The sequence below is a fragment of the Populus nigra genome, chromosome 8 (genome assembly GCF_951802175.1).
Source record: "Populus nigra chromosome 8, ddPopNigr1.1, whole genome shotgun sequence".
Lineage (NCBI taxonomy): Eukaryota > Viridiplantae > Streptophyta > Magnoliopsida > Malpighiales > Salicaceae > Populus > Populus nigra.
In genome coordinates, this window is record NC_084859.1 from 20,444,259 (window position 1) to 20,470,762 (window position 26,504).

The 26,504-nt window shown below is 33.2% G+C and overlaps 2 protein-coding genes and 1 long non-coding RNA gene across 4 annotated transcripts; 1 reads left to right on the top strand and 2 right to left on the bottom strand.

The window, feature by feature from the left end:
- Positions 1-953: 953 nt before the first annotated feature.
- On the bottom strand, positions 954-2,731 carry LOC133702016 (acetylajmalan esterase-like). The gene is made up of 5 exons (XM_062126196.1): positions 2,476-2,731; positions 2,134-2,352; positions 1,633-1,790; positions 1,226-1,493; positions 954-1,129 (listed from the first exon to the last, which is right to left on the bottom strand). Exons 1-5 carry the CDS (start codon positions 2,729-2,731, stop codon positions 954-956), a joined length of 1,077 nt encoding a protein of 358 aa, XP_061982180.1.
- Positions 2,732-16,980: 14,249 nt separating this feature from the next.
- LOC133700667 (uncharacterized) lies at positions 16,981-25,715 on the bottom strand. Of its 2 annotated transcripts, XR_009843461.1 has the most exons (6): positions 25,433-25,715; positions 24,808-24,865; positions 24,420-24,472; positions 20,584-20,660; positions 18,004-18,972; positions 16,981-17,895 (listed from the first exon to the last, which is right to left on the bottom strand). It is a non-coding gene; the product is annotated as an uncharacterized LOC133700667 (long non-coding RNA). The 2 variants fall into 2 exon arrangements; XR_009843460.1 differs by lacking the exons at positions 24,420-24,472; positions 24,808-24,865.
- Positions 17,809-20,406, top strand: LOC133700666 (cytokinin dehydrogenase 6-like). The gene is made up of 5 exons (XM_062124261.1): positions 17,809-18,523; positions 18,853-18,980; positions 19,096-19,356; positions 19,467-19,729; positions 19,816-20,406. Exons 1-5 carry the CDS (start codon positions 17,944-17,946, stop codon positions 20,135-20,137), a joined length of 1,554 nt encoding a protein of 517 aa, XP_061980245.1. The 5' UTR covers positions 17,809-17,943; the 3' UTR covers positions 20,138-20,406.
- Positions 25,716-26,504: the final 789 nt, after the last annotated feature.

The window sequence follows — 26,504 nt, forward strand, 5'->3', positions numbered from 1 at the left end:
CAAGGAGACCACCTTGCCATCGTCTCCAAAACGACACGATCTCCATCAGAGCAGCACTCCCATATCTTAGCTGGGGCGCTAGGTTTCCATGCTCGGGATCGCACAACCACCTTGCAGCATCACAAGTTCCAGGTCTCATGAAAGTGTTTGTCAATGTGAAATCTCTCAAGATTAGGTGTGCATTTTTCCAACTTTATCTCTGACGAAAGTGTTTTTCCAACCCTGACAGTAAAGTTTCATCTACGTACCTGCGAGAACAACAAATCTTGGCATGCGTAATTATCCACTAAAGACGTGTTCATGGCTTGGCTTGTCCAAATGTTCACCCCAAATGTCCAAATCATAAGACTTTCTTCCTAGTGCTAATTTCATGCTCTAGGAAGAGGTCATAACAATTGGATCACTTCATTTACATGCAGCCAGTGCCATCATAAGGCGGAAGAGACTCAAGTTCCTTAACCACTACCTGTAGGATCGATGCTGCTTGTTCTTGTCTTAACCAGTTATATATATATATACTCAAGAGTTCATTAAAAGACCCATTATGAGCGCTATTGCAATCGGATCAAAATCAAGCGAGAATAAAAGGGGAAAATAGTAAATAATCCAAGCATCAAATAACCATCTTAACATTAAAGTTTAAGATCATAGATAATATGATAAAAATGACTTTTTATTATGAAAGTTTTGTGAACTTGAAATTTACATTTGGCACATTAATTACTACCTTTAAATGAAAAATGACTTTGTGCGTGTGTGTGTGTATAAAGGCTTTACACATCACAACATACCATGATCCAAATCATTTTGTTGCGTCAAGAATCCTAGTAAATTAATTAAAAACTGATATCAGTTAACGTACATTATGGTTCAGCTCATTCTCGCAGGAAAACAGAATAAAATTGAAACACAATGAGCAATCATTAAGAAGTTTCTCTTTGGAACTTGAAACTTCATCGATCACACTTGCACCCAAACTTCGAGACGATGTCTTGAATAATCCAATTTGCCATATACTTATTTGAGTTTTGGGTCGAATGATATTGATCCCAGAACATATGCTTTTGAGGGTCTGAACAAGGTGGCTTACCTTGATCAATGTAGCAACCTTGAGTTATATATTCAAATCCTGCGCAGTAACAAGTGATCAAGTAAAAATGTCAGTTTCTATCCACTTATTTCAATATCTACGCAGTTTTGAAAAGGGATTTTCAAATATACTTACCAAATTTCTTGTAATTGTCCATAACAAACTGCATTGCATTATAATAATCACCATATACTATAGACACTCCAGGGTATTTCTTTCTCAATTTCTCAAGATTTGCTTGCAGAAGATCATTGTGATAGTTGAAAAAATCATTGTACTCCTTTACACAACCATATTTGTCTAGTGTGTTAGATTCTGCGAACTTCCTAACATAGCCTGGTGTACAACCTACTCGGTAGATTCCAGGGACAAGAACTCGAGTGACACCATAATGAATGACTTTCTGTGTAGCCAGAGGTGCAATAACAAATTAATTGAAGAATCAAATATGATCATGTTAGTTTAGTAAAAAATTAGCTAAGAAATTAACGCAATATTGTTACAGATATGGAAATACTCGTTTTACTAGTACGTTGACTTACTTCAATGGCTTTCTTGATGCTTTTTACGTTGTCAAATACAAGGCCCATCCTTTTCACCTCCTCAATTGTTTTACTGGCAAAGTGAAATGCCATGTTATAGTCATTTGCTCCAATCTCTCCCATTATAAAGAGAGATGACTTGAGTTTTTCCTTACAATCTGTTAGACATATAAAAGATAAACAATTAATATTAGTTATAATATTAACTTAAATTAATGACAAGTTTATGTTATGATGATACAAGAATCATTGCCTAGTTATGCAGGTCAACCCAGTGACTTGTTAACATGGGGTTTGGTCAGGATTAGATTAATAGAAAAATCTATTTTTTTTTACTAAAATGATTTTTTTATATAAAAAAATTAAATTAATTTAAATTAATTTACTAAACTTATGACTCATGATCCGGGCTATAAACCGGGTCAACCCTTGGTCATGTCTTATAAGACAAGAATTGCTTTACATGTACAGAAGAGCCATGCTACAGGAGAAAGCAATAACCTTTAGGTTTTCGACAGAATCCTTTTAAGTATCTGTCAAACCATTGAAGTTGTGTGCCGAGAGTATTAACAATAACTCCAGCATCCACCTTCAATTTAGGCACAAGAACTTTCGCTGGTAAAGTTGAAGCACCAGAAAATGCAAAATTCACTCCATTGTGAGAGTCCGTTTCATTTGTATTCAAATAAGCTTTGATGGATGAAAAACCGGCCGACTTCACTGCAAAATCAAGAAGCATAAACAATTTAGCGACATAGCTATGTAGTTTAGGTCGATTCTTATTACTATGCTTGAAAAACATGTAATAAAGAAGAATAAAAGTAATAGAAATTGTTTTCTTACCAATGTAGTCAAGCGGTACCAAGGATCTAACAGCTGTGCCGTCAGGAAGGCGACTTTCCGCTATACTAGAATTTATTCTGATTTTGTTTCCTGTGTTTGATAATGAATCACCGATATTATATATCGCATCAAACCCGCAAATCTTAAGTTCTTGTGATTCAAATCCATCAAGTGCGCTCACTTGGGACAAAAGAAGAGCTACAATGCAGCTTAGAACAATAGGAACATGAGATAGAACAACTTTGGTGGCAGCCATAATGGCTTTAGGAGAGTAATATTTCTTCTTAATGTTTTTCTATGATCTCTCTTTGGGTTTCCAAGTTGAAGAAATTATCTAGACCTATTGCTATATATGGCCATTTCTACGACAGATTAAGCAGACAGAGAGGAACAACTAATGACAATTAATATCCTGAAAGATCTCGAGTCTCCATGTCTATTCTTTTCTCTCATGTGTTGCAATTTGCTGTGTCCAGTTAAATTGCTAATTATAGTGAAATATTCCAGGAAAAATCCTATCGGAATTTGTTGAAGGACATCTTTTAGTTAAAAGTCAGTTATATGATTTGGCATGCATAGCTAGCCAAGTCCGAGGGAAAGTTTCTAGTTACAACCATTATTATTATTTTTGTTTATTTTATGGAAGAGAGAATATTTTTATTAATCAACTGATTTAGCCAATAAAAACAATGCTAAACAGGAGAGAAAAAATAACTATAGATAAGCTATACATTTACAAATGAAACATGGCATGTTAGCTCACTAAAAACAGACAAATCAGACAAATTATAAATCTATAAAAGAGAACTATAACCAATCAACCATAGCAGCTTCTATATGAATTGGAGATGTCATTGAAATCAATTTGTAACTACCCTAACCTCGTGCTATTGCTTCATTTTATTCAAGTAATTGCATTGTATGAATCAAGACTTCACAATCCAATCTTTTAAAGATACATAACAACAATTAATTTTTAAAAGAAAGCTTTTGAATTGACAAAACTTCAGCTTTATTAAGTTCTTTAATACACGTGGAACAATAAAATTGTCACAGGGCAATGTCGAATGACAACGCTTTTTATAATAAGCCTTATGATGAGGTGTGTTGGAAGGGAAACATTTTTGGGTATACTTATAAAATTTTGATTATAAAATTTATGAGTCGCCATCTAGTATTGAAGTTAATAGGAAACTTAATGATCTGCAAGAGTCCGAGTAAAAAACTGATTATGTAAAAAGAAGACGCATTACCCCCAGTGTATCCTACCTAAGGTAATTGAGTTGTATTATTGTTTGATTGTTTTTCTAGGTTAAGTTCCTATCCTTTGGTCTTCTTCTAAATTATAAGGCAATTTTCCCTTCGTAAGAGAGTCTCTATCGCATTGAGTTCAATTCTAACAATTCTAAAATTTAAATTTTAGCATTATATTTATTTTGCACTCTGTATGTTTAATACCTGAGGGTGTACTATATTATATAGTTTTACACCCTCAAATATTAAAGTCTACATCTAAATCCTAATATAAAATGAACAAAATAATTGATAAATGGTTTTTAATATTTTAACTAAATCCTAACATATAATCATAAACTAGCTAGTTACGATATCTATTTTTTGTTTTTTTTTAAATATAAGAAAGGTGCATTTTTTTTTTAATGAAATCATGCTTGGAAGACTTTTAAGATTTGACCCTATGTAGGAAAAAAAATATTTTATTATTTTTTTTGAAAGAGAAAATTAAGTTAAAAATTTTGAGTTTTTTTTTTAATTTTCAAAAAACATTTAGAAGAGTTTTTAAGAAAACTGAGTATTTTAATACTGGATCTGTATCTTATAGTGTAAATATACACCCCACTAAAATTTAGTATAAAGCTTTAGTTGATGACATTACTGAAGTTTTTTAGCTTCACTATCTTTTATCAGATTTATGTTTCTCTTCTAGTTTTGTCACTATTATTTGGTATGATAACTTGGGTGATACTTGTTTGTCTACTAATCTGAATTTTTATACTCGTACCAAATATGTTGACGTTGATTATTACTTTATTAGAGTAGCAAAAAAAAAAAAAGATTCAGATTCACTTCATATCCTCTAAGAATCAACTCATTGATGTTTTTACTAAGTTGTTACCTCATTTTTTCTTTGTTCATTTACAATCCAAGCTTCATGTGGATGCTCTACCTTCAGCTTGGAAGGTTATATTATGAAATGTATTATCTTATATAAAATATTGTAATTAACTTGTATAGAGTTATTCTGTGTAGTGTGGTCTATAATATTATCTGCATGTTGTCCTATTCATATATATATATATATATATATATATATATATATATATATATATATATATAGAGAGAGAGAGAGAGAGAGAGAGAGAGAGAGGCTGCCACATTAAATATATCCTTCTATTTTTCACAAAACACTATTTTTTTTTTTTTAATTATTCATCTGGTACATAAAATAAGTTTGCTAGAAGTTAGATTCCCCTGGATTCTCCTAAATAACTATGGACATTCCAAAGTAAAAATTGATAAGTTTATAAAAAACATTGAAAATCTCAGAGAAGAAAACGGTATGTGGAGCTTTATTAATTAGTATATTGTTGTGCCTTAATGAATTTTTAATGAAATTATGCCATCAGTTCAACGTCCATAGCTGTGCACTCTCTGCCTAGAATATACAAGTTAATTAAGTGTAAAACAAATAAAGCACAAGATAGAGCAACGTCTAACAAATCAGTAAAGCTCTCGAAATCCAACTAAAAATCAAACTAGACGATGAAAAATCAAACTAAAATCCATATTTCAATTTGGCACCTATTATCAAAAATCAATTTATTTCTAGCAAGCCAAATTTCCCCACAAAATACCACAGGACAACTCCCCCACAATTAATTCCTCAATGCAATCTGACCCGCTACCAAGAAAAGAATTGCAATAGTTAAATAATGGTGTGCAATATCGGTTAGCCATAAGCCCCCAACTACTGAATCTAATTCTTCACAGAAAGTAAAAATTCTGAATATTTTGATCAAGTGAAAAATGGAGTCTCAGCAGGATAAAGTCACGTCGAAAGATCCCGGTTCAAGAGAAACTCATGAGGAAGTGGAATTTCTTTCATCAAAACTATTTGCTAGGTATATAAAAACAAGTGATACATAATTTCAAGACACGCATGCATGCATAGAAACTAAAATATGAAATATAAAACTATAAAATACTAACTTGCAGTATAGTTTCATATATATCTCCAACTACTTATTAAAACTGAATATACTTAAAAACTAAAGCTTAATTCTTTTATAAGGTCACAACACAAGATTCAATGAGAATCTTTAAACAACATATGCAATCCTCATGTGAAGCTTGAATTTCTCTTTAATCCCTAATGACTGCGGCGCCATGCCCTGCCTAGCTTGTTGTAGATATTGTCTCCAATCCATAACTCCTGGTAGCCCCTAATTAAAATGAAACATCAAAGTTCAAAACTACAGGTACATATATGAAAATGAAACATCAAAGCGCAAAATTACAATTTTCATCACTTAGCACTTGTAGAGATCAGAGGATTCCAACAAGCCAAGATAAAAAAAAAGTTTAATTCTCTTTTTCGTACTGTTAAATGTTAATTTCTATTGAATTTCGGTAAAAAATAATTCAATATTCAATAAAAACAGTTTCTAATTCCATTGAAGTTACATAATTATATATATGTGTGTGTGTGTGTGTGTGTGTGTGTGTGTGAGTGTGATGATCATCTCATAGAACAAGAAGTAAAGTAAAGTGATCGAATCTTACTATTCACTGTTTCTCATCGCAATCGTCGTCTTTGGCAAACCCCAGTAATTCTTTCACGAACATCTCCGAAACAGTGGGGTTATCAATATACCTTTTTCCCATCACTGTATCTCCTGTGTGCAATGATTCCCAATGTTTAACATGCCACAATTCATCTCTAGACCAAATATTATTTATAGAGCTCTTAAGCTGATAAATAGAATTCCGAGCATCCTCAAGCCAATCTTCGACACTTGCGTTTGGTGGCAAATTAGTAAAGTCATCCAACTGTTTTCTGGTCATAAACACCTTCCCATTATACAAATCCCGCATCTTTCTGGTCATAAACACCTTCTTTCCATAAAAATCCTGCATCTTAACGAAAGAAATCACTATGCTACTCAAAGTTCTAGGACGATGCCGTAATATAATATGAAGACATACGTCACTTGCATATGAAATTGGATGTTGACTCAACATGGGGTTAAAAAACGTATCCATCGCTACTATCATTCTTCTCCGTAAAAACCCAACCTTAACAGCGTAGCAACTGTCGATGCGGATATCATCTCCATAAATCATGGCCTTAATCATCAACAAGTTATCGACCTGATTTCGTGGGTTAAGAGTTGGAAAAGTGCATAACTTAATCTTGAGAGATTTCACCTCGGCAAACACTTTCATGAGACCAGGAAATTCTGATGGTGGAAGGTGGTTGTGTGATTCCGAGCACGGAAACCCGCCGCCGCAGCTTGGATATGGGAGTACTCTGACAGAGATCGTTTCGGTTTTGGAGACGATGGCATGCCATTGCTTCGATACAGCTGAGCAGAGAACTAGGGTTTTGGTATCTCCGATTTTTTCCACGATTGTGAAGATTATATCCTCTGGTAGTTCGCTGAATTTGTCTTCCAACTCGTCAGAGTTGTGATCTAAGCTCCTGCCGCATTGCTTGGTTTGAATGGATCTTGTCATATTTAGGAGACTATCGAGAATGAAGAAAAAGGCCCCGGAGATATTGATGTATAGGATGTTGCCCTAGCTGGGGTTGAAAATTTTTGTTACTTACGTTTGCTCATATCAGATTAACATATTTATAACTAATAAAAAGATAAAATCTCCAACGTCTTTTTTTTTCCGTTTATTTTACAAATTCCTATAATTCGGCGGATACATGAGAATTAATCAAAATATTGTATTACTATCATAGTTATTATTCTATACAATAAAAAAAAAGTGGTTTTCTAGTTTAAATCAATCTCTGAGTAGATGAGTTATAAATAAACTCGATTTGTTAGGTTGAATCGGTTTTAATGAATATGTTGGTTATCCGTATTGAACCTTCAATACAAAAGCTTTATATTTATTTTCCATTGCTTCTACTTTGGAGAGATTGATTTATTTATTTTTCAAAATAAATAAATAAATAATCAAAAGGGATGCATGCACCTACCTATCATGTATATGTGGTGAGTTTATCATTCAAAAATAATATTTATCAAGTGGTGCAAATTATTTTTATTGACAATTTTTTTTTCATGAATTAGTTTGCTATGAAACCGGTTTTAGAGGGTTTTTTTTGTTAAAATTAAATTGAAATTTTGGAGGAAACAAAATTTATTTATCATAGGATTTTGAGGAAACAAGTTCGTTATCAACAAATAAAGATCATGAAAAGAATATACAGGAGCCGAATGTTCAAACATCAATATGTAGCAATGATAGGGTTGGCGGAAGCTCAGCTTGACTTCAAGAGATTTAAGATTTTCAAACACCTTCTTGAAAGGAGATTGCTGATCGGATAATAATCATCATCCTCCATTGTTATGAAGTGTTTGCGGGAGAAAGTATTAATTTTGGAGACAAGGGAAGCCCAGTCTTTGCAGACAGCAAAGCAATGAATCTGGTCGTCTCGTAACTTCATTGGGCACTGAAGCTCGAAGCCCCAGAATTGTTTTCTGATATTATCACTGGCTATCAAATTTATCTACCAGTTATTTCTTTCATGATACCATAGAAAAATAGAAAAGAATGGTGGATGATATTACCACTTATAAAAGGTAAAACGAACAGCATATAAAATTATGAAATTTGGAACTAATTTGAAGAGTCATCCAAGAATCAAGGGACAAAATCAAAAAAATTAAAAAGTTATGATCAAAGAATAAAAAACTAAATAAAAAAAACTGATTGGGGACCAAACTGGGAAAAAAAGAAGCTTAGTGTGTGCTTTTCATTTCACGGTGTGTAAGCACTTTATAATGGGGTTTTTGGATCGTTTATAAACACGGTCCAACCTGTATTTTTAAAAAATTTAAATTTGTTTTTATTTAAAATTAATATTTTTTATTTTTTAGATTGTTTTAATATGCTGATATTAAAAATAATTTTTTTAAAAATAAAAAATATATATTATTTTGATGTATTTTTAAATAAAAAACACTTTAAAAAATAACAAAAACCCTAGAGATTTTTCCATGGCTTGCAATGATTGATCAGTAATTGTTTTTGGCAAAATGTGATGTCTCTTGTAAGGATTCCAAACGTCAAATTTATTAAATTCAAGATATTGATCTAAAATAATATAATTTCAAGATATTTTTTATAAAAAACTAAAACGATAATATTTTTTTAAAAAATAAAAAATAAATTGAAATTAAGCTTTAATTATTATTATTATTATTATTTTAAAAAATGAGGCTCAGGACAGGTCTCCGGTGCCAAATCGATCTGTCGGGCATATTTAATAGCACTGAACAAAATGGTATTCCAAGAAAGAAAATGAAAGGCAGAAAAATCACTTTGGTCCAAACATGAATACTTTTATGGGTAAAGCATCGAAATTAGAGATTTGTCAATTCCTTGCTTGGGCCCGGCCCACATATTGATCTGCCAGCCCATATGCATATGGAATATCGAACGACAGCTGTCAGGTCGTTTCCATTTTATCAATTCAAGCCACAACTAGCGAGGGATCAGATACATCACCCTTTTCACATATCTCTTCTTTCTTTCTTTTTTTCTTTTTTTATTGGAAAGTTTATTGGATGTTGATCATGAAATATGATTGATCCAGAGATTATTTATACGACTGATATAGTCATTTCTCATTGCATTCTTGTGAAATTAAAAATAATTAAAAATAATTTTTGTTAATTATCAGCATATCAAAATAATTTAAAAAATAAAAGTAAAATTTAAGAAAAAAAATTAAAATTTTAAAAAATACTATTTGGGACAAGGTTCCAAATAACCCCAAATACATTGGAATATTCACCTCACACATGAATGTGATAGGATGGAACAATTCTATAAGGTGTCTTTTGATTATAAAAAGGAAATGTTCATTATGGTAATTAAGGAATCCTATGAGATTTCAATTTCAATACTGGTAATAAAAAATCAAAACAAAATTTATTATTTTTAACATCACACTATTAAGATGAAAAGAAATAGTGATTAAAAAATAATTTAATCATTAATATAGTACAAATAATAAAGATGATGATGATAGTGGTGGTGATAATGATAAGTTAATAATGAGGTCATAATAACAATAATATATTTCAAAACAAACATAATCAATGTCACTACCATGAGAGATGGTGGTGAGAAAAAAAGTAATGGAGATGGTGGAAAAGTGTTATTGATGATAATGATGATAAAAAGCTGATACATCAATTATGATGTTGATGGTGATGTTATATCTTTTTTTAAAAAGAATTCATAGCCATCACCAATATCCAATATAGTATTTGTGGAAATAGTGGTTAAGATAATAATTGGGTAGAAATAGTTGATATATATAAAATATATATATATATAATATTACATTATTTTTTAAGAAAAAATTATTATTATCCTTTTTTTACTTGAAAATATATTAAAATTATCTTTATAGATTTTTTTTATTTTTAATATCAATACATTAAAACCATTAAAAAACACTAAAAAACATCAATTTAATATTTTTTTTCTGGTTAAAAGCATTTTTTAAAATATTCCAAAAATAAAAATAAAAACACTCTCAAACACACCCTATGAGTATTCAATTATTTCTCTTAGGTTCCAACTTCTTGGACAAGTCGTCTCATCTCAGCTTTACAGGAGGAGGCTTACAAGAATTCTATACACAAATTTGTTCCTTTTCTACATTTTTTTTTTCTTTTTTTCTCCCCTTTAAAGTTTGTACTATTTGGAAAACGAGACGATTTGGACGCATCAAGTTTTATGACATAAGAATTTAACATTGAAGGGCACGGCTTCCACTTGTGAAAGTGAATGTGTACCACCATTGTTGTTTTTTTTTTTTTGGTTGAATACCACCATTGTTGTTATATGCAAGATGTCCTTGATTTCTAACAGTATTGACTGGTCTTCGACTTAAACCAATGCTCAGGGATGATTGCACATGCATGGACTCTCAAAATACATTATGTGTATGAAGACAAATCGCAAAACAATTACATGCATTATGCTCAGGGATAGCACATGGATTCTCGAAACAAGCACATGGATTCTCAAAATTAATCGACTTCGAAAGGGAGAGAACAAGAGAAAGATATTGATGGCTAAATATGCAAAGAGCGTTTGAAGGGCGCAGAATACTTTCAAAAGTCATTCAAACAAGTATATAGCAGACAAATCCATGCTGTTTATTTGGTTCAAAAGAGAGCACTCTTATTTCTTGATGGTACGTGTTAAGAGTCTAGGGCAACATTCAATTTGAGATTTGCGGGAATCATCCTCTTTTACACTTGTATTATTAGAAAATGACATGTTTTAAATTAATTTGGTCCAAGAAAATGACATTCAAAGGTTGAATTGATCAGGTAGTGTCATTGTAGTGTTGTATTGGACCCGATACATGTCTTGGGACAGTCAAGGCGGGCGTGATTAAGTCAAGTCCATATCAAACTTGATTGTTATGTTTTTGATGCTCTATGTATGTTTCCATATCAAGTTTAGTGAATGATTGCTAGAAGCAACAAAGCTCTAAAGGCTTGCCTTTGAATTAATGATCCATTTTCTCTTGCTTAATTAATCATAATCATAGTAAAATAGGTTAGAAATCTCAGAATGATTGGAATGTTAGCATAAGATTCAAGTCTATCTCTTTCTTTCGTTGTGTTAAGCATTATTAAGCAACTTAATTAAGGGAACAAAAGCTTCCGACGAGAGAGCTAAACAAAAAAGTACTGCTCACAAATCAAAGTGGACAAATTAAATTCAAAATGACCAAAGAAACATAAACAAATAATAAGAATTAATTCCCAATATTGCCGTAATTGTAATCTTTTATACATAAATCCATGATAATCTTCTTCTTTTTTTTGTTTTTTATGATAGAATTTTGTTCTTCTTAAAGTAGATTAACATGTAAATCAATATATGGTTGAATCAAACACAAAGCTTTTTTTTTTTTGCAGTTATATATCAAGTTGGGCATAATCCACTACACATTTATGCATTTACTTGCCATCCAAGAAAATAATTTTTTTTAATAAGCCACAATAAGAATAGTGTACAAGATCTAGGAACGGCTAAGGCCATTGGTGAAAGAAGAACAAAAAAAAAGGAAGCAATCTCTCTTTGTAACAATTTAAATCACCGCTTTTCCTAAAGCCATATTTAAGGGATTAAAGTTTTTTTTTTTTTTTAGTGTGTTTTTTGGGTGCCTTTTTTTAGAAGTGGGGGTAGGGTTTTTGGCACAAAAACTGCTACGTAGGATCTTATCTTTGCCTTTCACTAATAATACAAGTCTTTTGTGCTAGCTAGACAAGTATTTTGTATGATATAATTAACATATTTCTCTGAAAGCCAATGAATATGGCTTTCTTTTTTACGTATTATATATATATATATATATATATATATATATATATATATATATATATATATATATATATATATATATATATTGACACACACACACACACAGCCATTATCCTCCTCATGAGCCATGACAACAAAATTTGTTTTTGTTTGGGCATGCAATAATATATAGTAACGTGTAACTTGACATAAATCTTTAAAGTAATGGCTTGCGTGTTTTTCATCATTTATATCTTAAATGTGACCGAAAAGATAAATTAATTTAGTAGGAAAGGAAATGCACAGAAACTCCATTGTAGGACAAATGTTGGTGTTGACTATTTACATGTTCAATAGTACCTGTCATGATAGAGACTTTAGAAGAAGAAAAAAGAAGGTGAATTTCGTGGTGAAGATCAAAAGACGAAGAAAATCCAAGTGTTCAAGAACCATTTATAACATTATAGACTAAATTCTAGGGCATGCAGAGGCTGCTGAAAAAGAGAAGTGCATGATAAGCTGATGGAAAGAGAGGCTCACCTAAGCTCATGTTCCCATGGTTCCTTCCTTTTGCACTAGTTCAGGATACCATATGCCCTTGAAGGTGGGATATTGGCTTTCTCTTTTGCCTTTCGGTTTGTGTATATATATATACTTTGTAGCTCGTTTCTTCTCTCTCTCTCCCCCTCTCTCTCTATTTATTAGTTTACAAATAGATTTGATTTTTGTTGAATGAGATTGGAATTTATTTTTAAATGAGTTCGTATTGAATCTTAAAATTCATTAGATTTCTCCAATCATTCCAAAGATCACTAACTCCTTTTGATTGCGAATAGAAAAGGAGAAAATTCATACATGTAATTGACTTAATAACGAAGAAAATTGGATTAATGCAAGATATAAAAAAAAATAACGATTGGGTTTCCACAATATTTTGCTACTTTACTATCTCTTATTAATGTGCTAGAGAGAGACGGTGCAAGTTTTCTCTTTTTGATTCATGAAGAGAGTATTTTATTTGTCAAATTAATAATTTTTTATTATTTTTAAATATTTTGATACACTGATGTTAAAAATAATTTTTTAAAAATAAAATATATTATTTTAATGCTTTTCTAAGTGAAAAATATTTTAAAAAACAGTAACGATTACATTTCTAAACACATCCCGGATCATTTCAAATTCATATTTGAGACGATGTTGGAAGAAAACGTTGGATGTGAATTAAATTAGTAGCAGTAAACCAAGAATATTGCTTCTATTGTCTTTGGGATTTCAAGTACAAAGGCACTTTGAGATGTACTAACAAGGAGCTCACTATACGCTTTTAAAGTACTCATGTTTTTATCGACTATATTTCCTTTGATCCTCTCTCTTAGGACTTTATTATAAAAAGTAGGCGAAAATATTAGACAAAACCCTTTTCTTTAAATTTTTTCTCTATAACGAATATTAATAGCATAGTGTTCACATAAAGCTAGCTATCCACATGCAAACTACCATAATTAAATGAAATTTAGACAAGAAATTAAATTAAGAAAGGCATGTATAGAACCCTAGCTAGCTAGCAGTCTTAATTTATTTTTTATATATATATCGGACGTCATTGCTTGAGAACAAATTGAAGTAATTAAAATGAAGGGAAAAAGTTGGCCTAATAAATTAAAAACCAACTTGCTGAGCAAGTCTATGTTTTCTTCATATGCTGGACAGTTCATCTCTTCACTTGTACAATGCACTTTTCCTGACTTTTGAGAGAAAGAAATGTACTAAAAGAATATAAAGAATCATCAAAATAATAATAAAAAAGGTTTAGCAAAGATTGATTTATAGAAAATTAATCATCATTTTGTTGAAAGTTTTACTTAGAAACCTTCATTGATGGGTTTTGCCTTTTCATTTTGTATATATGCACAAAAGAAATTATGCCTCCTGGAAACATGTTGGCATGATACTGTGTTTTGATTTGTTTCTTTTAAGTCTGCATCCCCTTGCAAGTATATGGAAATCCAGCTTTGAAAATAGATTTTACTAAGTTTGAAATCAATATTTTTTTATATTATTTTTTGGTTATTTTTTAAAACACATCAAGTTAATTGAATTACATTAAAACAATTCTCACATGATTTAATTAAAAACTCAAGCTTGACAGGAACTCGAGTTGAAAGTTTTAAACTTGATTTGCAGGATCGGGTTTAATGATAATATCAAAAAATTTCCTACGACTTAATTATTGTATTTTTTGTATTTTCAGAATAATTTTAGTTTAACCCACAACCTAGCACTGAAAATAAACTAGTATTCCACTATACATTATGATTCACCTATCATTAATGAAAAAAAAACCTTTAATTAAGGTCCTATATTAATTGTATGATTTTTTCAAACGTAGTCCTAAGTGATGCATGCACCATGCAATGTTCACAAGTATTATACATTTGAAGTCAAAAAATTTGTGACAGTTAATAATTCAATGTCTAGAACACGCGCATGAAGAACATATCACACTTGAAAATTTTCCAAGTAAAACTGATAGTCATCAGTCACCTTGTCATTCATGAATGTAGAAGTGAAATATCACAAAGGAAACAATACAAATTTCATGAGTTTTGGCTTTTACCACGTGGATGGATTTCTTTTGTTGTTGCTTTTAACCTAGCTAGCTACCTTGGACAACATTGATTAGCTAGGTCTACAGTGCTAGAGCCCATGAACGACAAAACAAGAGATTACACACAGTTATTAGTTTTAACCTTGTATGAACGAGAAGAGAGACAAGGAAACATTGATTAAAGTGGATTAAAAGTGGGAAGAAGTAACATGATAAGTATGATTTCATAACCTCTAGGGTTTAAATCAAATTTTTGGTTTTGTACCCTACCAACCCCTCTAATTAAGTGCAATCGTTTTAGTCTTATTTGGCATGATTAAGATTATCATAATCATACTGAGTTGAGCCCTAACGTGGAAATCAACCCACCACATCCAACTTAGTGGCCTTCCCCTCACTTGTCGAGTTATTATTGGTTTGTCGTCGACATATGACTAGCCAATCAAATCGTTAAGTTAGTATGATGTGGCATGCTTAGTGTCACTAATTTGTTTTTATTAATGATTTTACAATATTGACATGACCATGGAAGGTGGCATGGGAACCACTCTAGCCGTCCCCTCGATCCTCAGATGACAAATGTACGAGTAGAATTAGACAATTTTTGACTTGTAAAGAGGCTTATGCATTGCAAGATTGAAGCATCAATGGACATGAAGGCCCCCTTGATAAGTGTTTATGGCTATAGGGAGTGTCTCATTTAACCATCATTAAGCTCTGTTAATCATGCCTGGTTTTCTTTATTAATGGTCGGTCTCCTTCTAGAAAGCACGTAATCAAAGATTAGGTTTTCCACCACAAATGAAAAGAACAATGTCACAACATGTTCACACACTACACTTTCACACCATAGCCCCCATAATTAGAGGTATTTGAGTGCAATATCTACTCCAAAAACATGAGATTACAATATTATAATCCCACAAAAGAAGACCCAAGTCCAAGTTAATTAGGACACTGAGTTTGGAGACAATGCCTCCTTGTTTTATTCAAAAATGTTGTCAAAATCCACTTCAAGGAACTTGGAGTCAAGTGCGAGTCAGTAGTTGATTTGTCAATGCAGTCTCTTTCACGTTGTTTTCCTCCTCGTATCATTGTGTTGTGCCATTTTCTTCCCATTAAGTTTTTTGTTCACTTTACCTAAACAACTTCTAGCAGTAAAAGAAACTCCACCATTCCATAATACAGATGCATATAAATATATAGAAGATGTTTCTACGACGGAAAAATATTATTCAAACAGGATTTGCTTGGATAAAAATCATCTGATTAGTTGGTATTAGATTGACCAGACTACTTGTAAAAATTGATCTGAAATTAACCATGATTTCTGGTTTGGTTTTAATTTTAAATTTTAAAAACAAAAAAAACTCAGACTCAAACCAAATGCAATAAACTAAAAAGCTTGATATGAATCTTTTGATATAAACTAAAGATTCATTAAATTAAAATTGGTTAAAAATATTAATTCAAATTTAACTTATTCAATTTTAATAAATGTAAAACTGAAATGAATCAAACCATACTAATCAGTTTGGTTTATTTATTCAATTTGAATTGATTTAATTTTTTTTAAAAAAAACAAATCAATTCATTTAGATTTTTTAATCCAACTCAAACCCTCACACCCATTGCGATCTCCAGGGCATACCGACATGGAGGGGCAATTGGCCCCTGAAACTTTACAAAAAAAATTCAGTTTAGCCCTCATTAATTAGTTTTAGCAATTCAAATCCATCCCTTTTCTATTCAGATATTTTGTCCTCGCCATTTCTTAAAATTTTCTCCTTTAGCCCCCCAACATTTGGATCATAGCTAGCTCCCCTCCTGTGCAGTGAAATGGAACCCATTAATTATTGTTAATAGGTGCCGCATTGGCATCACGTAATGTGTTAACAGGATTTAATGAGCTAATATTTGGTTAATCCCAATCAAGAATGTGATCAAATGCAAGGCCAGATGCGCTATAAGCAGTAACTTCTAAAGCACATTGTTCTGTGGAAGCACACGAGGGGTTTCCGGAGATCAATTTTCGAGATGTATCAATTTTGAAGATGTTGAATTCCTTTCCTTCGTCCCTTTCGGTTTCCATGAGAACCAGTTACCAACTACAAAAAAACAGCCCCTTGCTCAAATTTGACTGCTGTTTTTCCTTTTACACTAGTGCTTAGTTGGCCTCCACTTTTCAGCAGTGCAGAACCATGACATGGTAAGTTCAGTGCCAATACTAAGGGAAGTGCAAGATGCTTCCCTCTCCAAGTGCAAATCTTGGTGCTGTTATGCAACTCGTTGCAAAAAAGTTAAGGCAATAATTGCACTAGCGTAATTCAACTGAACTTGCAAACAAATAAACAAGAGAATCCTTCGGACTTGTCCGTTTGCTGGGAACTTAGGCTTCAAAACAATAAACAACAGAGAGGAAGTAGAAGAGTCTTTCAGTGCTTCCCTCAATCTGTCCTCCCCATCTACTCTGCTCTTCTTCCTACCTCTTCAAACTGGTTCAAAAGGGTCCCAACATGACTAATCATAACCCTTCACCCCACAAAGCACACAAAGATTAGCATTTCACGTGTTATATGGACCCATAAATACCCCACCTGATCATCCCTCCCCTTCAAATAAATCCAAGGGAGGCCCGTAGGCTCTCATCTGATCTCAATGCAGATACGCGATGCTTACATTCGGACAGCGACAAAAACATAGCCTATAATAATTCATGTACGAGAGACATAGGTATGGGCATACCTGTCATCAGAGGCAGTGGAGATACGCATACCGTGAAGCCATTGGGTATTTCCATTTTCTAGATATAGGAAAACGTTTCCTTAACATGGTAAGTGAGATAAATTTCTAGACAAGTTTGTCTTTGGTGAAAAGGTGAGATTGTGGTTGCAACTGTTGGAAAAAAGTGCAAAGATTTGTGAAATCTTCTTTCTTGTGACTTTTCTCTTCAACTTGGCATCTGTGTTTGATGGTTGCTGTTATAAATAAAAGAGCACAAAAAGGAGAACCAAAAGCAAGTCCTAACAAGTAGGCAGTCTTCATACGGATTCTTTAAACTGAATATTGGTTGACTCAGCCATCCAAGATCTTCACCTTTAAATTCTCCCCTCGACCCTCCATTTCCTTGGCTCCTCCATACCACTCCTTTAGCCTTTTTGCTAACAAACGCGCAGGAAAACCAGCTTAACACCTTCGTCTCCTCAACTTTCAAGCTGAAAAAAAAAAGATATCTACCAGTGAGCTTCCTCAAACAAACCAATATGCTTTTCATAAGAAGCTTCATGATTTTGTTCCTGTGCTGCATGACCCTAAGAATTAACCTTTGTTTTTCCAGCAACCCTTCTTCATTGAGAACCCTATCCGTTGATGGTCATTTCAGCTTTGATGAAGTTCACCATGCAGCCAAAGACTTCGGCAATAGGTTTCAGCTACTCCCTTTGGCAGTACTATATCCAAAGTCGGTTTCTGATATTGCCACTACAATAAGGCATATCTGGCAGATGGGTCCGAATTCAGAGCTCACAGTTGCAGCTAGAGGTCACAGCCACTCACTCCAGGGTCAGGCACAAGCCCACCAAGGAGTTGTAATCAACATGGAATCACTCCAAGGCCCTAAAATGCATGTCTACACTGGAAACAATCCATATGTGGATGCCTCTGCCGGTGAGTTATGGATAGATATCCTGCGTGAATGCCTGGAGTATGGGTTAGCACCAAAATCATGGACAGACTACTTACATTTAACTGTTGGTGGTACTTTGTCTAATGCTGGGGTTAGTGGGCAGGCATTTCGGCATGGCCCTCAGATCAGTAATGTCCACCAGATGGAAGTTGTTACAGGTTCGTTAAAGTAAGATTAGTAAAATTTCGAAAATAGATTAAAAAAGAAGGGAAAAACAATAACACAGTACGCATCACAAATGGATAATTTCAATCTAGGCATAATGGGACCAGGGTCGAGTGAAGTATTTATGACGTCCTTGCTATGCATGCTGTGCTAGACCTTGGTTCCACATAAGATACTTTGACCATTGCCAATAATTTGATGTTCAATTACAAAAATAAAACACGAGGGTTCACAAGCACACACAAATATGAAAAAATAGCATGAAAAAAAAATCATGTGTATCGCACAAATCCTTATGTAAAATTACTGAAACTGAGTGCAGGAAAAGGGGAAGTACTAAATTGCTCGGAGAAGCAAAATAGCGACCTATTTCACAGTGTTCTTGGAGGACTTGGTCAGTTTGGCATCATAACTCGGGCAAGAATATCCTTGGAACCAGCACCTGATATGGTAAAAGCATAAACATTGCATCCACGGAAGTTTTACAAAATTAATGCAGGAGAATGAAATTATGCCGATAGTAGTAAGTATCATTTCTCACAGCACAATTTCATATTTTGAATAGGTGAAATGGATTAGAGTTCTCTACTCGGATTTTACAACATTTGCCACAGACCAAGAGCGTTTGATAGGTGCAGAAAACACGTTCGACTACATTGAAGGATTTGTGATAATTAACAGGACTGGCCTCCTGAATAACTGGAGGTCATCTTTCAATCCCCAAGACCCAGTTCAAGCTAGCCAGTTTCATTCGGATGGAAGAACTCTATACTGCTTAGAATTGGCCAAATACTTCAACCGAGACAGGGCAGATGCACTAAATGAGGTGAGCGCATGGTCCACTATCTTTTGGTTGTCATATGTAAGTAAACTGCTTAGGAAACCATGAACTAGTTAATAAAATGGCATTACTCAAAATCTGTTTTTATCATGCAGGAAGTCGGGAATTTGTTGTCTCAACTAAGATACATCACATCAACACTGTTCCAAACAGAAGTTCCATACATAGAATTCTTGGATAGAGTTCATGTGTCTGAGGTCAAACTACGGTCCAAGGGCTTGTGGGAAGTTCCACATCCATGGCTCAATCTTCTTATACCCAAAAGCAAAATAAACGATTTTGCTGACGAAGTCTTTGGCAATATCCTCACAGACACCAGCAACGGTCCAGTCCTTATCTACCCAGTTAACAAATCAAAGTAACGGTTTGAAAAAAGAATTAAGTTTAATTTTGTGAATTCTCCAACTTTTTGTTGACTGATTGATTTATTAATTCTGATTTCAGATGGGACAACAGAACTTCTGCTGTTATTCCAGAGGAAAATATTTTCTACTTGGTGGCTTTCCTTACCTCTGCAGTGCCCTCGTCCACAGGAACTGATGGCTTAGAACATATCTTAACTCAGAATAAAAGAATTCTAGAATTTTGTGAAATAGCCCGCCTTGGGATGAAGCAATATCTGCCCCACTACACTACACATGAAGAATGGAAAGCCCACTTTGGCCCACAATGGGAAGTTTTTTCCCAAAGAAAATCTACTTATGACCCCCTGGCAATACTTGCCCCTGGCCAGAGAATATTTCAAAAGGCAATATCTTTCTCATAACACGCCATTATTCATCTTAAAAGCAGAAATCCCTTACGGCATGTGAGGAAGGTGCCTTAACCCATGTAAATAGATAACTATCATGGTCTCCTGTCTTCTCACAAACAGCAACTGTAACTAGAATGCTGCGGGAGCTAGTTGAAATTTTTCCATCAAACAAGCCATCCAATATTAACTATTATTTATAGTAAAAGCCACTGGAGAACAGTAGTCGTAGACGAAATGTATATGGTAATGATTTTGCAATTAAGTGTTGGTTATTCCTACAATGACTCTAATTCTAAAGACAACAGTGATATATTTTCTTGGATAAAGAGTTAACATATGTGTGACAAAAGAAGTGCCAGGTCCCATTGCTCCGGATATTTAAAGCATGGAGAAAACCAATAAGAGAGAATAATTGAACTATAAACAGTAGATGGTATAATGTTCTATCATGGACATACCTCAGATGTCTTAATCCACTTTTACAGCAATCAGTACACACCAATGACACGATGCCATATAGCAGCATGAAACTGGGCTACAGCCACAGACAAAATTCAATAAAAACAATATTAGCATGGTACTAGTTGTAGATCCATTCGCACATTGTTTACTACGGCAACATCAGCTTATACAATGTCTTGCACATCAACATCAAAAGGGTTAGACTAGAAAGTTAGCAACAGCTGTGAAGAGGCAAGAACCTATGGGTCATATCCAACTTCTCCCAAGACCAAGCATGTATATATATAAAGCACATGCATCATCTCCATTTTCCTCACCCTGTGTTCCCTGTATTTAAGGCTTTCTTCCAATGTTGATCTCATCATTTATTAGGTGCAATACTGCAATCCAATGACAAACTTCCAAGCTATAGTGGCCAAAAAAAAGGAACAGAAAAACCTAGACAAGTCAAGTTTCTATTTGGGGATCATTCTGGAGAGAAAAATCACAAATCAATATCATTCAACAAAATCCCCCACATGATTATTCAGCCACTAACTTGACTAATTGGCAGCCAAGCACACAGAAGATTATTTGTTTTAAGAAGAGTACATCATACATGGTTGATCCTTTATTAACCAGAACAATAATTTGAAAAAGAAAAAGGAAATGGTTATTATAAAAATCATCAGAAATGCAAAGAGTTGACAGTTATTGTTCTCCAACAGACCCGTCTCTCTCTATACATGCAGGTAAAGCATCCTTAATACATAACTTACCAAGGATGCGGGATTGTAACCTTATATAACTGTCCTTTAATTCTCTAAAAATGAGTGAAGTTTGTACTTTAATGGTCCTACAAATAATTTTCCATGATTCTCTAATGCTTGCCTTCTCACTGGGTAAGGTTAGTGCAATGAATCTTCCCCATTTTCATTTCACATTCAACCACCGTCAGCCACAGTGAAAGGATCTAATGAAAAGTGAACTCAAAAGGGGGCAACATGCTGTTTAAGAGATTCTTGCATATCTATATGTCAGACTATTGGGGAATAGCTTTCAATGGTTCATACAGTTCATTCTCTGTGTAATCACTGTACTTAATTATTCAAGCAAAAAGTTATAAGGCAGACATGGGCATCTCCATAATTTTATCGGTCCAGAATACCTCCTTTTGTTTTTCAAAAGCACTCAAACTACCAATGACAATTGCAACAGAATAAAGTAAATCTCCAATTTTCCATTGAGCATTAAGGACCTTCAATATAGAATATTCACACAATAAGGGACCTACATTTAATAGGGCATGCATGTGATGGGAGTTGACATATCAAATAAACCATTTACTATCTTTCATACTGCAAGCAATTTAAATCAACACTTGACTAGATCAAGTAGCAAAGACAAGCCTCATGAAGGAGATAACATTGGCCAGTGGTCAATGGAATATGCAGCCACCATGAGGATTGTTTTTGTTTTGATTTTCCACATTGAGAGCTATGTTTGGTCCCAATTCCAATGATGACTATGGTACAATACTACTAACTATACATTTACATTCCCGTTTTATTGATTATTCCAATAAGTTCTCTATTGGAAATTGCACATAAACCATTTGTTCCTAGGAAAGTAAATTAATTCTAAATGACTAATCCTTCGGATGCATTAATCTTGTTAACAATGAAATGCTAATTAAGCACATGTAAGCACAAATGCATGCATGCTATCTGAATAGCATGGCAAGTGCACCTAGGTTTTTTATAAATATTTATTGAAACAATGAAAACAGATTCATAAAAAATTACAAAAATGGAAAATCGTTTCTATGAAAATACAATACCTACGCACTATTGAGTACTAGTATTGTTTCTAAAAAAAGATTAGCACGGTGTAATGTGTTTCCCAGTTCTTTTCTTCATTTTACAAAGAAATCTAAACTCTGGAATACTACTTTGTATATGCTTCCATGTTCCACGTAAGAGGGTGGCTCCTGACAATCTCCTACTAACTAAAAGCATATCATTCAACATAATTTCTTGAGTTTTTTTATTCATAAAGCATATATTTAGTGTTGTGCATGGCTTGCAAAAGATTACAGAGTAACTATCCAAATTAACACTTCCTGCCACATTTTCTATAAGAGCTTCCAAATCCACAAAACCAGTTTTGGCGGTGACATAAACATCTAGATGTATCCACCAAGTGCAAAAAGACAATTTTCTGTTTGCCAATTGTGGAATAAGAAAAATGGCACAAGTAGAACTTGTGTATTCCCTTAGATAATAAGTATCTAGAGGGGCTGCAGTTCAACAACATCTTGTCCACAATAAAAATATGAAAATGTAAAACCAGCAGTAGAATTATCAATTTAGGGCTGCTACCAACAGAACATGTATATACTGAGATAACATTTAATGCTGGAGATTAAAACGACAGTGTGAACCCAAAAATTATTGCCGCTGCATTTTCTATTTTGGCCTAGAACTTCTTCCTATTCCTTTTTCCCCTCAAAAGTGAGATGCATATCTCTGTGATGCCTTCATACAATGGAAATTAAAAGCTCTTCAGGCTTTCAGCAATCCAGTCCACAGAACTATAATTTCAAACCTTAGCATGGCTACCAAGAATGTGAAAGTAAAGATTGTATAAGAATAAGCATATGAAATGAATGAGAAAAGGAAGGGCAAAAGATGGTTATCTGATATAGCTATAAATTGCTAGAATGTTACAAAGATATGCACTTAAAACAAGCATATGAATAAAGAAAACAATTCACAATGTCTTCTATTAATGTTAATACACATTGAAAAAAAACTTATGTAGGCTAGCATCATTTTAACATGTAGACTTCATGAGAAAAAAAACACACGCAAAAACACATCTGAAGGAGCAGATTAAAAGGCTAAAACATAGAACAACAATGGAAGAAATAGACACAATTATGTGATGTGAGATAGAATGGACTAGCATATGCCAAACTTAGGCCACCTCTGCTCATCCAAACTCAAACATAAGTTGCTTTCAAGAATTTTCATTGCCAAGTTTTATTCCTAAGAGGAAATTGATTCATTCCACACTTACATGCTAGCAAGAAAATATGCTAAGATATTCTGAAAGAAATATTTACATGAATAAGATACGATTTAATATATGTTTCCCCTTCTTTGTATTAATTAAGTGGTTTCGAAGAAATACATCTAAGAACATAGTTGAAAAAGGACCTTTATGGTCTTCCTTTTTTTAACAAGGCAAGAGCTGATGTATTATTAAAAAAGGAACAGGGTTACAAAAGTGATCAAGCCAAAACCAAAAGGCCTAGTCTTGTAGAGTTAGAATCTTTGTTGCAGTGAAAGAGAATGAAAAATATTACTTGATGATTAATTTAAGTGCCTTGTGGCAAACCAAGCACAAAACAATTCCTATAATAGCGTAGAGAATATAAATGTTGACAGAATTAACTTTAGATGTATGCACATTACAAAAATTTACAAGGTTTGTATCTTCGTAATGCAAAATAAATTAGCCAATGCTAGACGTTTCAGTCAATTACAGGGTAAGACATGAACCAATGTTTTTCCTATAAATCAAACATAAATTTGGGTTTGTGTAGATCACTGTACAACTTTCAAATTAGGGGATGCATCTTGTTTTAGTTCTATAAATTACACTTAGAAAAACTGTTTTCATGTTAGAAAAGCTAATTATTTTAAAAGCCTGAAAAAAGCCTTCTAATAAATAAAGTCCAATGCAAGGTCATCCATTTTCCAAAGTTTCATTGGTTTAATTCCAAAACCAATCAGATTTCTCTAAGTGTGCTCAATATGGCAGTTTCAAGCACTGTGAAGAACTCAACTTGTCCCAGTTGCATTTATGGAAAGCTTGTCCAATCATCTTCAATTTTCTAGCCTGCATATCAGAGCAAGAGAAGTAAACCCAATAAAGAGCGCGGTACATTCATGTCTGACCAAACAGACAGTGAGCTCTCTTGCAGATATCAGTCATGAACAATACATGATCTGATTTGTCTGTGTCCAAAGAACAGAAATCTTTGGTGATCAAGTAGAATTATGCTAAAAGCATAAAATGAAAGCAGGGAGGATGCATGACTTGCAGTATTAAAAAGCAAGTTCTTCAATACAATCACAATGCACCAGCCTCTTGTGACACCAAGACTCACAAAATAGATTTGCTCAGAAAAACTATGCCAATCACTTACAATGAACTAAAGATAATGTGATTACCTTTGAAGTTAAACCAATACACTCCTAGCATCCTACTTCTTGTCTCCTTTCATTTCTTCTGTTAACCAAGACTCAGCTTAGCCAGCAAATGCCAATTAATCATTGAAAAAACAAGATTCAACCACTTTTGCTCATAATAGAATGATCTTTTTTGAGAATTTGAATCCCAAATTCATTGAACATAGGGGACGACCGAATCAAAACATAGTCTTGAAGAACTTCAGTAGCAAAGATATTTTTTATCAAGATACCAAAGATTGGCATTTGCTAAGCAGTTTAACAAGGACAGAACAAGAACAACCAGCCACACCCTCCTACACAGACCACAGCACCGATTTTATAGCTCATATTCAGCATGGTGCTGAATAAATCACAAACAAACATCTCAATCTCCAGAAAAAAAATTACTTTTTACAAACATACAGCATAGGAAAAGACATCATGCCTAAAAAGCCAACATCTTTTGTCAAGAAAATAAACTCAAATCAAAAACCCTTTTACAAGAACATATCTTTTTCTTTCTCTGCCTTGTCCTATCCTACATTGCATTAATTCTTGCTCAATAGGCAGCAAAACATGATCACATAGAAAGAAAAAACAAGAACAAACATAAAGAAGGTGTTACCAGCGATCAGAGTGTTGTGCTAAATGCAATTCCATTGGTCCCTTTTCTCTGCAACCCATCTTTCATCCCGCAGAGCCAACATTGTCCACACAGACACTGTTCATTGGAGCTGACCAGAATATGAGATTGACAAGGTGGTCGGTGCAGCCCAGTTACTGTCTTGGGTTACCTTGGACTGGGCCACGGTTGCTTGGTCTTGTCATTGATTAAAATTTCCTTCTGGGATTTTTTTGTATCAATTCTTTTTTATCGATTCTTTTATTGAGGCCCATTTAGCTTCTTCCCAGAGTGGAACCCGTGGATATTATCGTGATAGTGAGTTTTAATATATATATATATATTGCGAATAAGGAAATATTGTATTGGAAGTATTGTAATAAGACCTGGTCTAGTTTGATGGATATATCCATCATAATTTATTGACTCAAAGCTTGATCAAGATAGGGTTATTGAAAAAATTAATTTTTTCTTTCAAATATTTTAGACTTTTAAAAAATAACATCAAAATATCATCATTTCAAAAAATTTAAAAAAGCTAGAATTGATTTGATTCAAAGTAAGGTTGTATAACCATGACTAATAGCATTTAATAATCTTTCAAAATAAATAATTTTATTCTTTTAAAAATTTTGTTTAAATTTATTAAATATTTGACAGATTTAATTCATCAAATAAGATAAAACCTTGAATTGCTGAATTGTGAATTTTGTGTGAATGTTTTGAATTGAGAAAAATAAATATACATTTTTTAAATATATTTTTTATAAGAATTATTAATAATTATGCCTGGCATATTTGTATTTTCTTTTTTCTTCGCTCAAAACAATAAGGAGTCATTTGTACCTTTTTTTAAAAAAATAAGGATTTTTATCATTTTAATTCTCAATATAAGGATTTTTTTTAATAATTAACTCTCTTCCAAAACAAGATCTGAGATTTTTTCCTATAAACCATAGACAATCCCACAAATATTAGTTGAATTTATAACAATATTAAACATAAAAACTATTAGATTTCTTCACTCAACAAATAATTTTGAAGACGAGATAATTTGTTCATTTGGGATCTGGTA